This window comes from Meleagris gallopavo, chromosome 4, assembly GCF_000146605.3.
Source record: "Meleagris gallopavo isolate NT-WF06-2002-E0010 breed Aviagen turkey brand Nicholas breeding stock chromosome 4, Turkey_5.1, whole genome shotgun sequence".
Classification (NCBI taxonomy): domain Eukaryota; kingdom Metazoa; phylum Chordata; class Aves; order Galliformes; family Phasianidae; genus Meleagris; species Meleagris gallopavo.
Genome location: NC_015014.2, coordinates 65,478,004 through 65,491,263, shown reverse-complemented (window position 1 = coordinate 65,491,263; position 13,260 = coordinate 65,478,004). Strand labels below are relative to the sequence as shown.

The window sequence follows — 13,260 nt, the reverse complement described above, 5'->3', positions numbered from 1 at the left end:
CTTTCCATAGCAATAGCTTCCATCTATTTCTACACAAAGCAGACAAACATGTAGAAAGATGACCTCTGTGCAGGCTTAAGATGGTCTGTTAATATAGAATTCATCTGTGACTTTCTTCTCCCTTCACACTTCCTTAGCAGTGTCCCTTGTTCTGCAGGAAACATACAATATCTTTCATGAGGCAGTTGGGATAATTAGCACTGTATTAGGCTGCATTTTCTTTTTGGAATAGCATGTGTACTCTGAGTTGAGGATAACAGGGAACATTGACGCTTTCCATGTGCTTTTCTTAATGATGTAGTTGAGAACTGGGAGGCTGTAAGTCAATAGCAGCTGTCTTTTATTTCTATAAAGCTCCTTGTTGCTTGTGTTATGCATCAGTTCACATGTACAAGCATATTGCACCTTGCAGCCCTCAGAGCACAAGTAAAAGGGAATATGTCAGGTTTCTGTAATCATTTCACAGCGATCTTTCTGGTTTTTAATAGACAGAAACTACAGTTTGATTGTGTGAAGTTACTTCAGCCCGTTCCCTTTGAGCTGAGTTGGGGATGTAAATGGTCTTAGTTCCCAGACTATACCAGTTTGAGGTGTTCTCTTTTGTGGCCATGGTAAGGGAAAGAGCACTTTGTGCAGATTCTCTTACACATGTTTCACGTGGCTTTTGGGAAGAATTTCCTGGTGGGATATATCAACAAGTTGTCCGGAGCAGTGGGGGAGGGCTCCTTATCCTCATGTTTATCCTATGGGTACCCAGATGTTATCCCTATGCCCTGAGGTCTAATCCAACTGTTGGCCAAGGGGTGTCTTGGGCAGGTCTCTTCAATGCTGTGCATCAGCTTCCCTCACCTACAAAGCAGGGACGTGGATATGAATAGGAGGAGAAAGAGGGAAGGAATAGAGGAAAATAGGGTGGTCTGGGGGATTTTTCTCTTACAGTGCTTTTCAAGATGTAGTTTGAAGAGTGAAGGGTCTATTTTTATTATCACTATTACAAAATCCAATTTGAATGCCCTATTCAAAATGACCAGTGTTGCTCCTATCAGTATTGAATAAGGAGGTTAATCTTTTTGACAATGCACGAGCCTTTAAACTGACACAGCACTTCCTTCTTTTCTTCAGCTGCATGAGTTTCTCAATGTTGGCAAGGGGATTTTTGATGACATTGCACGAAGATTTCCAGTGTACGCGTTGGACTTCACTGATGGTATGTTGGCCAGTATTTATGGAAACATTGGCCCAATTTTTGAATTTGTGATATGATGTCCTGTTTACAGTGTGCGTTGAATGTGTTCTTTGATATGTGTAATAGCTCTCTTATTTCTTATTTAAACAAGTGTGTTGACTAAAGCCTATGAATAGGCAGCAGCGCACATTGTAGATGAGAAGCTTGCAGTATTCCCTTAATGAAGATGATAGCTGTATGTAGATGAGGATTTTAATTCTTATTAAGCTATGAGGCGATTAAGCGGATTGATCATTGTTGTGTGCAAACACAGTTCAACTCATTGCAAACTAATTAGTCAGCAGTGGCCTAATAGACCCTTTTTGCTGTCCTTGCAAGCCAGTATCAACAGTAATTATGGTGATGCAGTGGGAGTAGAGAGTGCTTAAACAAAACCTGAGCTGCAGTAACTTCAGCTCAGTGCCTCTTAAAAACAGAATATAGCTTGTTTTCTGTAGTCAGATCATAGAAGCAGTAATATGGTGTTTATACTGAGCCTCAGGTGTGGGACACTGAGTAGTTCCCACAATAGCAGTGTTGCTTTTCAGAGTTTTCTCCCCTTTCTACTTGCTGGCTTTTACTTCCAGAGGTTCTTCTAACCCGTGAAAAGTCTTCAGAGCAAACCATAATTTCAGAGCCTCTGCCTCACATCAAAGCTTGTTCAGTTCCTTACAGCTTTTGGGGGAGTTTATTAATAATTCAATCATCTGGAATCAACCCCAAAAAAGTTTGCGTAAACAAAAGATGTAGAGTGTAGGCAAGGAGAATCTGGGAGATCATCAAATGCCTTTCTGCTATTAAACTCTCTTTAGCCCAAGGCACAGTTGTCCCAGTACACTCCCTGCACTGCCTTTTTGCAAGTGGTGTAAGAAGACAAGATTCATACACAAGCATTTTGCAGTTGGTGGCACCCATTCTGTTGTAAAGAATGAAATGGAATTTGCTTCCACTTCATATCGTGGTTGTGCTGGATACTCTTTACAAGTGCTTTGTAACTGCTGGAATGGAACTGTTTCTGTGAGGCCTAAGATTAACAGAGGGCGGCTCTATGTGAAGTCAAGCTTAGGCAATGTTTTTATGGGGATTGAGGGCATATTGAGAAGGAAGAGCGTTAAGAAATTGTTTTCACAGTAGGAGCCTGATGAAAAACACAAACGTGATTTCTTGGCTAGAAGCACTAGCATCAGATCTGACAGAGGATATGAGCTCCAAATTTTTACACCCCTGAAATGGTTTCAGGGTGCTTTGTTTCCATGGCTATTGTTTTGTAGAGCTTCCAGATTCCAACTGATCATTGTAAAGGGAAGGGAAGTGAATAAGGATCTTGCAGCATAGAGAAGCATCCTTTTAGGAATGCTGAGACTTAGCTGCACCTACTTGCTGTACTTATGGCTGTCCATTTCCTGAGTGTGCAGCAGGTTAACAGGCAGAAGTGCATCGTTTGATGGTCATGTAGCCAACAGGCTTACAGCAGCTTTGAGAATCCATTTTTGGGTTCATGTTGTTGCTCTCCATGCATCCAAAATAACTATTGTTCTGCTTCTCAGTCTTGACCCTGCCAACTATAGCCGAGTTGGCAAGCTTTTTGCACACCAATGTATGTAGTAGATCCAGATTGCCCTAGACAAGATGCTGGAGTTGACTGGCTTGGGAGCGCTGTTCGTTTGGCTGCCTCTGAAATACTGCTGTGGTGAGAATGCAGCATTGCAAATATTGCAGAGAATTGTTCTGGTATAAAATGTAAATAGAGCATGTAGTCGTTTATCGTGTTATACAGCTGTTGGAGAGAAAAGATGCTGAAGTGAGCTGAGCTGAACGTGACAACTATTGCAGCTCGAAAGTGAAGCTCACCTTAGAAGGAGTCATGCTCTCTTTCATGCATGATACAGGGAAGGGAGGAGAATTTCTAAAGGCCTGGAAGTACTTCTATGTGCTACTTCCCAGAAACTGGAAATTAAGATAAATTCTTTAAAAAGATCTCAGGAATGAAAACCAGATGGAGTAGAAAGTATCTGCCATAAACCACCAAGACCGAAGGTGATCAACAATGTGAAATTCCTGGACCATCTCAAAGCAGCAGTGCACCTAAACATTAGGGATTTGAGCTATCCAAATAGCTGTACTCCAGACAATCACACGTGCATCATCAAAGAACTTTGAATAGCTAAGATGCCTCTTTGCTAAATGGTTGGAATCTAAATCCTTAATCTGAGAAGCATCCTGGGATTTTGGTTGAGATAGATAGACCGATTAAAGCTGGGTGATAAATAAGGCTTTTGTAGGGTCAGCAAGTATTTTGTCAGTTGGACTTTTTTGTGTGATTGATCTTATTCACATGCTGCAGAAAGCTGGCCTTTAAATTATCCTTAGCTGTTATGTGGGAGAGAACAGAATAGTCTTTTTTTTTTTTAGTTTCCCCCAGATTAGGAGTTAGTCGAGCTTAAATTTGCTTTGGATTGTAGAAGTCTTCAATGTCTGAACATGCAAAGAACAAAGAGCTTTCTGAAGATTTTCTCCAGAAATGATGGTACAAGTGGCTTGTAGTAAACAGATTTGGGCGGGAGCATCTGAAGATGAAAAAAAGATTACGCTGAGCCGAAGGAAAATGTTTGATTTTTCCTTTAAATCTAGGGTTTAGTCAATTTGATGTGTAGTCTTTTCTTAATGACTGCGTTGTTCAAGGATCTTTCTTTTTTGAAGCAAAACTTGTACAGAACTTCTTCCTGATCTTGTCTTGTCAACAGTTTCAGAACACTTGTGCTACCAATTATTTATTACTCTAGAATTCAATTGAAGCTTAGTAGCTTCTTGAAACTTGTGAATTTTGAGGCTGGTTTGAATGAAAGAAGGGACTCCCACAAGGTGCCTGGACTCAGCTATAAGTTTCTTGCCACCCCTTGAAGACCCTACTCTTATTCCTTGGCTTATATTTCCTGGTACAACACGGAGGAATTAAAACAGTACATGGAGTGCTCGGGGAAACTTGAGGTGTCTGAAGCTCTTAAGATGAGCTTCAGTGTCGGATTCTGCTGTATCCCTTCACGTCTGAGGGAAGGAAGATGAATAGAAGAGATAAGGGTGAGGTTTATTGAGATTGTTTGCCCCTAGCTGTGGTGGGTGGAGAGTTGGCTGGATCTGTTGATTTCTCCCTGTCCTTGGTCCTGCAGCGGTCCCTAATCAGTTCCTGTGAGTCCCTCTGCCAGTGACATCCTCAGGGGTTGGTGGCATTTGTACATATTATTTGTTTATTCACCGTTCCCTAGTCTGAGCATATTCTTGGCTTCTCTGCCCCAAGGTCAGCTGGATCTACTTTTCTAGTTCTTAGTCTTGCTTGTTGTAGTGTGATTTACTCTTTGTTGGACTTAGGGAAGATTCATCTTCTGTGTGTCCTTAGGAAGTTGGGTGGACTCCAGCAGCTGCTAACAGGAGTAAAAACCCAGCTTGAGGGCTTTAGCAGAAGTAATGTTTTGCTTTTTTATGGCTTAATACGTGGAAGGCTATAGATAGTGTTAATATTAGCTTCTAACCATTGAATGATATTTCTTTTGTCAAGGTTTTAATAGACATATCCTTGCTGCTGTGATGCAAATTGGTTTAATTAAGCCTACTTTGCATTAGATATTTCGGAGAATTGGGAAGGAACTTCAGCTGTCAGATGAATCATGGACAGTCCATCTCAAGTTGGATTCAGTAAATGTACAATTAGTAGACGTAAGGAGCTTCAGTGCCAGCCCTGGACCTGCAAGTCTTTAAATTACTGTTGCAGAATACCAGGCAAAGTGAGGCCAACAACGTGGTATTCTCTGAAACTCTAACCTTGTCATTTTAAAAGAAAAAGTCACTTCTGAAATTCAAGCAAGTAAAATAGAGCTGTCATGTTGATGAACATAATCACTTCCCCTTTCAATGTGTAGATGTACCTTAATTTCGAGGGATTGCTTCAGTAATAGTTAATTACTCAAATTTCACAGCTGAACTAAGTTGACTTTTGGCTACAAATTGATGTGCTGCTGTTGGAGTGACACATTTTTCAATGGCTTTATGAGCCTGCTGCAGGTGAAACGCTGGCGTAACGCAGCCCATCTTTTTAGAAATGAAGTAATGACGGTTTCCAGATTGCTAATAACCCTGAAAATAGGTAGCCAGATGTTGATTTCAGAAAGGTAAAAGGTAAATTGTGACTAATGCTGGAATTTAGTGCTCGTCTCAGTGGAGTCTGTACAAGGAGGAGGTACTTGCTCATGATTTTAACTGCAATTAGGGAGCGATCGATAATATTTGTGAAAGGGTACGTTAAATTTGATGTAGTTATCTCCATTATGAAGTGAATTTTTCTGCCACCGGAAGGGTTTCTTTGCTCTTTGGATCTCCTGTGACTGAAAATGGACTAAAAGTTTGCTTCTGCTGGGAATCTTGGACTCAGCCATAATGCTGCATAAGGATCTCTGTGATCAGCAAAGACTCCTGCTCTAACGCTTGCTTGCCAAGCAAGGCTGAAGCCAGAAGCCAAGCATAAGTTTTAGAGAGGCCCTTCAAGGCTGCTTCTTTCTACCTGCTTATACCATGGTTTGCTTAACTGAGATTTTAGAACGTCATCACTTACAAACCCTTCTGTGTTTAGAAAATGAGTCTTTTCTTTCATCTGTTGTTTCTTTGTCCTTTTATGAATGCAAAGCTTTCAAGAACTGTTGCTTCTGATCTTTCACATTGGAAAGACTCCTTTGTCCAAAGAAACCTGTGTTCTGGAGCCACATTGTTCTCAGAGGAAGGAGTGACAATCTCTACTTGTAAAACTAATGCTTAGTCTCCTCTTTGTCCTGCAGAACCTTTCAACCTTTCTAAAGGTCTCAGGCACTTGGGAGTGTGAGGTGGGAGCCTGTAGCTGTTTAACTTGATCACATGAGAACACTTTATCTGGAAAAAGAACATTTCAGGCCCTGTGGTTGCCAAGAGTGGTCAGGAATGTGGTCTGTGGTTTCTGAATCTTCACGATACACTGAAAAGAATCTGCCCTGAAACAGCTGGTCCCATGACTCTTGGAAGGTCAGGCTTATATTTGCATGCTTGAGATGTCTTCTGTCAAGTTTCAGCTCTCCCTGTTTTCTTATTACTTTTTAAGGATGCTGAGCATCATTCCTATTTGTGTCTACTTCTCAGGTCTGCAAACGGGAGCCTTCATAAGGCGTCCTTTACTCATATGGCTGCTCGATCATTAAACATTTTTTTTTTTGGCTTTTGCATCCTCCTTCTGTCTTTATCTCTGCACTGCAAGCGGTGCACAAAACAGATGTTAGATAAGGACCTGGAAGTCATCGAGTGATTGACAATCACTGGAGTGAAAAGCAATCAGCTGTGGCAGTGCCCTGATTTTCTGTGTGACACCAACAGCCTCAGATGCAAAACACAGTTCTCAGATCCAACTCTTGTGCTGGTAGCTTCCTTTGGCAAGAGCCTGATGGTAGCAGAGGCTTAGATGGGCATTTGGGAGCTTGGAGGCAGGTGGGTGGGAGCTCCTTACTCATGTGGCTTCCACAAAAAGGAAAATGGATGACTCCAAATCTGCACAAGTATTTCAGCAGAGGCATCATTGAGAATGGTGGCACAGGCAGACTGAAGGCTTAAGTGTTGGCTTTTTTTTATTTTGGAGGAGATTCTTTCTGCCCTAACCATTCTGAGGCTGCTCAATGCAAAAACAAAACAAAACAAAAACTCACAAAAGCTTACGCTCTTCTTGAGCAATGTCAGCTGTTGTCATCTTGTATCCTTTCCCTCAGGGGTGATATGAGCTCACTGGGGATGGACATCAGCCTGAAAACAGGAAAGGGAAGGGAAGCTACTTCAGAGGCCCTTAAATTCATGTTATGACACTTTAATTCTCTTTCTGGCTGCTTTTGTTACAGCTCGATGTGTTTTTCCGATGGAGATGAGAAGGGGTGAGTGGCTGGAAAAGAAGCCATTCTTTCAGAAAGGCTTTTTTTAAAGCAAAACTCTTTTAATGTACGCATTCCTGACCTCTTGTGCTATTTGTTTTGATAAGTCTGCTAGCACTAATTGGCTCAGAAAAGCACATTATTGATTCAAGCCTTATAATCTCAGGTTTCTACCTAGGGAAAAATGAAGTGCTTCATGTTTTCCTGCCTTGAGCATTGTGAGTTGCAATGGCAGGTGATCATCGTGAAACCTGTTAGGGACATAGTACAGAATACCTATAAAGTTGGTATTAAAAAGGCAGGAGGTGGGAGTTTATGAACACTAACATTCTGACTTCTGCTTTGATCCTTTTCCGAGCTTCTTAAACTGGCAAAACTGAACAAGCAGCTCCCGGGATAGGATTTCATGTTTTGGTGATGCCAGAAGTGCCAGCTGAAGCAGCCTGTATTGTGGTGCTGTTGGGAGTGCTTGTTCTGGTACTAGGTGCACAGGAATGCAGTTGTGCAAAAGCAAGTGCCAAAGACTGCCTATAGTTTTAGACTAAAGTGGATTACGTTTCTCCTGATGTGTCTCAGTATTAAAAGATCTAATGGCACATATGCTTTTTCTGAACAAGATTTCAATGATTTCCAAATGTGCAGCACTAACAACTTCTTGGGTTTACACTAGGTATTATTGGAAACAACAAGGCTATAGGAAAATACATCACAACTATGATTTTTCTGTATTTCGCCTGCCTCCTTCCATCTATTGCTTTTGGGTCCCTCAATGATGAAAACACCCGAGGAGCTATTGGTAAGTTTATCCTCTTTCTATCTCTTTATTATTCCCATGTGTTCAAGTTGGGTAGCCCCAGTCACTCAGTTTTTATAGTTTTTTCTTTGCTGAATAAAGCATCACTGAGTGATCTTCAGTTCATGATTTTTCTGATAAGTCAGGTTGACTATTTGGGGGTAATATCATCAGACGTGAAAAGCTAGAACTATACCCTTGTTTTATTAAATAACACTTGCTTTCTAACTATGCAGTGTACTGCACATACATTTTCCCCAGACAAGCTGCTGGATTTTAATCCAAACTTGATTAGCAGTGTCCAAAATGCTGATAGAGTGGGGGATGTGGTGTTCTGCCCCAGTTGTGTCCCTGAAGCAGTTCATACGATTTAGTTAAAATTCTGTCCCAAAGGTCTTCTGGATTGAACTTGTTGACATCCTAAATTATTAGACTGTTGGACTTGATGATCTCTGTAGGTCCCACGCTTGGCTTTTTAGTTATACTAGTTTGCCAGCATAGGGTCACTTCATGCTTTCACAACGTCTCACCTCTATGCATTCTAAGTATTCCTCTTATTCATCAGTGAGTGTGCTCTGTAAATAACAGAATTCTTTGGTTAGAAGGAAAAATGCTTCTTTCCTTCCTTCCCAATTACTCATAGATGTGCAGAAGACAATCGTTGGCCAGTGTATTGGAGGGCTGCTTTATGCACTCTTTTCGGGGCAACCTCTCGTCGTGCTCCTGACTACAGCTCCTTTAGCACTCTACATTAATGGTAAGTCTGTTAAATGTGTACACTGATTTGATTAAGATTAGTGAGAAGTGACTCTGTGTGAGAATCTTGCAACCCTACTAGAGTTCTAGTTGCATTTCTTAAGTCAATTCTAAAGGGCTACGTTTGGTGCTGGGAGAAGAAGCTCGATGCATGTTTAGTTAAAGAGACTTGGTTTTAATGGAACGATCTAGGGAAGGAAAGAAAAAGTCATGAGAATAAGCATTTGTGCTTCAAGGGAGAAATCTTTTTATCTGGCTACTTTCTCATGGAGCTGCATTTCACCACCTTGAGGATAAGAGCCAGCAATGAGGGATCTTTATCACTCTGATATGGTGTGATAAGTAGCTTTCCAGTTACAGCTGGGAGATTATACTACTGAGCCAGAGATGAAAAGAAGCAAACTCAATCAGTATCTCTAGAAACAATTGAATGGACTTCAATTAAGTTGGAAAGTTTTAGTCTGCAGTGCACTGACAGAGTAAACGTGGTCCAAAAACATGCATGAGATCCTTTTCTCAACAGCACCTGAGTTGTCATAAAGAGCAAATTCTAAGGAGGATTTTGTGGCCTTAATATATAGGAAGGATGCTTTGAGCAGTGTGGAAAAATGTTTTCCAAATATTTCTTTGCTCTATTTCTAGTGGCTAGGGGGGCAGGAGAAAAAAGATTGATCCAATGCTTGTACAGGGAGTATAAAACAGATTTAATGGTGTCTGCTATAGGTGTGGTTGGGCAAAGTCTTAAATTTAGTTTTCTTTTTGTCATCAAGCAAATGAGAATCTCAGCTTAATCTGATGTGTGAATGCTTCAATTCTGCAGTCATTCGAGGAATCTGTGATGACTACAACTTGGATTTCAGTGCTTTCTATGCTTGGATTGGACTGTGGAACAGCTTTTTCCTTGTGGTGTACTCCCTCTTTAATTTCAGTCTTCTGATGAAGCTCTTTAAAAGGTAGCTATTTTCAAGAAGTCGTATTTTGATCAGATTATTCAGCAAATGGAAAAATTACACATTCCACAATCTCCTTAATTACAAACTTGCTGCAAAATGTATTTTGCGAGATGAAGCTGGTATCATTTTGGCTTATTGTTCCAGCTTGAAAGAAGCTTTAAAAGATTCACTGGGTTTTCTTTCCTGAGTTAGAGTCTAACTATAATTTGTACATTTTGATGTGAATGCATGAATATGCTGATTTTCTTTGAATGGAGTTGAATGCATGCTCTGCTAATAGCTATATTAATTCACGGAATTTTTTCACAGGTCAACAGAAGAAATAATTGCACTTTTTATATCAATTACTTTTGTGCTTGATGCCTTCAAAGGCATTATTAAAGGTAAGTCTTGCAACAGTGTTCTTCAGTCCAGATCTCTGCTTTGCTTTGTTGCCACAGGGAAATATGAGGCTGCAAATATGCATGACATTTCCTTGATCCGTGTTCATTCAGAGTCTTCAGGAAAAAATCAAAGTGCTTGAGACACAAGCAGCAATGTGTCAGCAGTTTACTTGGAAATGCGAAACTTCTATTAGCTCTCATTTCAGTTGGCTGAGATAGGATTAGGTAGAGAAACCATATCAGTGAGAGTCTTCCCATGAATGGTCCTGCCAAAAAGAAGTCTTATTAAATGCAGAATTTTCTCCACACCACATTGTTGAATGTGTTCAATTGGAGGCAAAAGATATGTTGAGATTGTCCATCCTTATGAGCTGAGATCTCCTTCTCCCTTGATGGTAACCTAGTGACTGCAGTGCCTTCTAGCATGTTCCCAAACTATTCAATCCTCTCCAACCACCACCTCCCCATTTATGGGTTAATTTGTGTACTCACAGGAGCAGCCTTTACAGTTTCTATGGCACTCTCAAGTAAAAGTTATCTACAGAAATGTCAAGTTGGATAGCAGCCTTTCTGTTCATCCAACCCAACAAGAAGCTAGCAAGTCTACGTTACTTTCACGATCAATTGTTCAACCACTCAAAGTTTGATATCCTTCAAGATGTGCTTAACAATACTGAATATGGAGCATGTTCTCTAGGCCCTGAGGCTTGGCTTTTTGTGGTATCTTGTTTGCAAGGAGGCTGCAAAATACTTTCAAGCAAGAAATTTCCTGGCTTTATTGAGTATCTATCAACTAGCCTGCAAAGACAAAGCTCAGTGAAGGAGGGAGCTGCTCTGGGATATTTTGCTGCCTTCTTGCTTAACGTGCAGCTGTGTGTGGTACTTGAAGTGTGTTCTGTCAGTGCCCTGCTCTGAAGGCGTGGAACACTTTCCCTGTAGCACTAGGCTGTTATTCGGCAGTATTCAATTGCTCTGTGAAAATCAGTACATGTTTGCAGTTGTTCTGTAGTGTGGAGTTAATTCTGCATAGCAAAGGCATGGGGTTATGGGTTAAAGGTGAGGAAAGCATCCATTTATCTCTGCTACCAAACTTTCATGAATATATGTGAGTATTAGTTCAATCAGTGCATTGCACTGGGGACAGTAGAGGAGGCTGGCTGTTAATGTGATTAGTGAATTAGACTAATTAGTCTAATTTTCCTTTGAACTTGGAAAGGGCTGTTTATAGGAACAATGGTAATAAAATCAAGCCAGCACTCTGCTTGTTCACCAGCTCCTGTTGGCTTGAGCTGCATCTGGGAGCACTGAATTCATCAGCAGATGAGACCCCGTGTCCAGCCAGGTTCCCAGGTGCAGAAGGGCAGTGATGTTGGCAGGCACGACCTTGATCCTAAACCCTCTTGGTGCTCATATTTGAACAGATGACACCAGTAGAGCCACGTGCTCATCTTTCCTCTTCCGCTCCAGTCTTATAGCAGGAGGTGATACTTACTTAACTCTCAAAATAAGGATTGAACAGTTAGGTAAAAGGAGAAAGCTTTTACCAGTACCAGCTATCAGCAACATTAAGTCTTCCTTAAGGCTAAAGGATATGTTCCTTTTGCTCAGATGTATTTTCCTTAGTCTGCTGATAGCCTTGGTTTTTGCAAGATACTATATGCACGCAGGAAAGAGATGGGGGAGGGCTGCAACCCCGTACAGAGGAATTGGGCCAGGTGCATCAGCCATCCCCACTGACACTGTTTTCAGCATGTGGCCCAGCCACCAAAGCTGTATTTGTTTGATCTTGACATCTGCACTCTGCAGGAAACGACGACTGACTGGCTGAAGCAAACAACACAAGTTAATGTTGTTGGAAGGAATTTGAATGTGTGCTAGGCTTGAGGATGGCTCTGTTTCAACTGGAGCACCACCTGCTTTGCTCTGAATGGGGCAGCAAGATCCCCGTAGCTCTCAGTTAGAAAAACATCCGAAAATGACAATCTGTAGCAATTTTTTAGTATTTTATAGCAAGTTGTTCAGAGAAACGCCCTCGATGCACTACTGCCTTGACACATTCTCAGCTCACTAAGATATGAGGGTAAATAAGCCAGAACGCTTCTTCCTCTTATATTTAGGGTTAACTGGAGCAGTCCTACCTAGTTTTGAGGTAGGTGCAAATTGAACTGCAGCCCAAGAGATGGTGCACATAACTGTGGTCAACCTTCAATCTACTAAAATGTAGGAAATGCAACATGGTTTGGGGAATTGAGAAAATCCCCAAGACACAAAACATTATTATATAAATAACTTGAATTTTTGTTTGTATGAGCTCAAATCTAAATAGAGGCATGTCAATGTATTCTGCATAGCACATGCAATTCTGCAACTGTTGGTTTATCACAGGCTCAGTAATTGTGTACATCTCTAGGACTTAGTGACTGAGAGGGTCTGCTTAGACAGTGAGCAGGCTTTCAGCTCTGATCAGCTACTGATCCCCAGGAAAATACCCCCAGTAATCATTTCTGGGATGACAAAAGTGTCCTTTAGTATTCAGAGACAGAAACAGCAAATGCTCCAACAACCTGTCCCGTGCTAGTTGCAGCGGTGATCTGTGCCTCAATTTACCTATTTGCAAAGCAGACCTGGGTGTCCTGACTGGGCTGGATGCAGCTGTGAGGATAGGGAGGAAATAACAGCAGAGCCTCTTCCGCAGCACGCGATGCAGAAGTGCGTGGTGTGAAGGGAGGTCGTAACAGGATTGCTCCTTACTGCAGGAGGTTCTCATGATTAAAACTGCAATGTTCTCCTCATTTCTGGCTCATGCTGAGAACAGCATGAAAAAAAGAAAAACAAGAGGTGCTTGGGGTTTTTCATGGAATGGAAAGAGTGCATGGTACAGAGTGCTATGAAGGGTGTTTTGGACTGAGTTTGCTGTATTTTTGTCTAAAGGAGATGCTCTTGCCCAAAACTTCTGAGTTTCCCTTGTGAAGCCTGAAGGAGTATTTTGCCTAAAGCAAAGAAAGGCAGAGGGGCTACCAAGCTCTGACATGGTGGTTTCCATCCTCCTATGTTTCCCTTTTTGTGTCAGGGGAGAGCCAGCTGTCTGCTGGCTTCCAGTTACAACACAGATCCATTAAGGCTGGAAAAGACAGAACACCAAGTCCAACCCATCCCACCATGCCCACTGACCACATCCCTCAGTGCCACATCTCCACAGTTCTTGAGCACCTCCAGAGAT

General features: G+C 41.5%; 1 protein-coding gene across 1 annotated transcript in view; it reads left to right on the top strand.

The window, feature by feature from the left end:
- SLC4A11 (solute carrier family 4 member 11) overlaps nucleotides 1-13,260 on the top strand; it is a gene marked incomplete at its 5' end in the record, with an annotated part of 52,723 nt that overhangs the window by 21,276 nt on the left and 18,187 nt on the right. Inside the window, 5 exons of the mRNA XM_019615050.2 lie at nucleotides 1,123-1,207; nucleotides 7,826-7,951; nucleotides 8,592-8,705; nucleotides 9,525-9,657; nucleotides 9,967-10,040. Of these exons, the coding sequence (XP_019470595.2) occupies nucleotides 1,123-1,207; nucleotides 7,826-7,951; nucleotides 8,592-8,705; nucleotides 9,525-9,657; nucleotides 9,967-10,040 (532 nt within the window). The remainder of the gene's footprint in view (nucleotides 1-1,122; nucleotides 1,208-7,825; nucleotides 7,952-8,591; nucleotides 8,706-9,524; nucleotides 9,658-9,966; nucleotides 10,041-13,260) is intronic.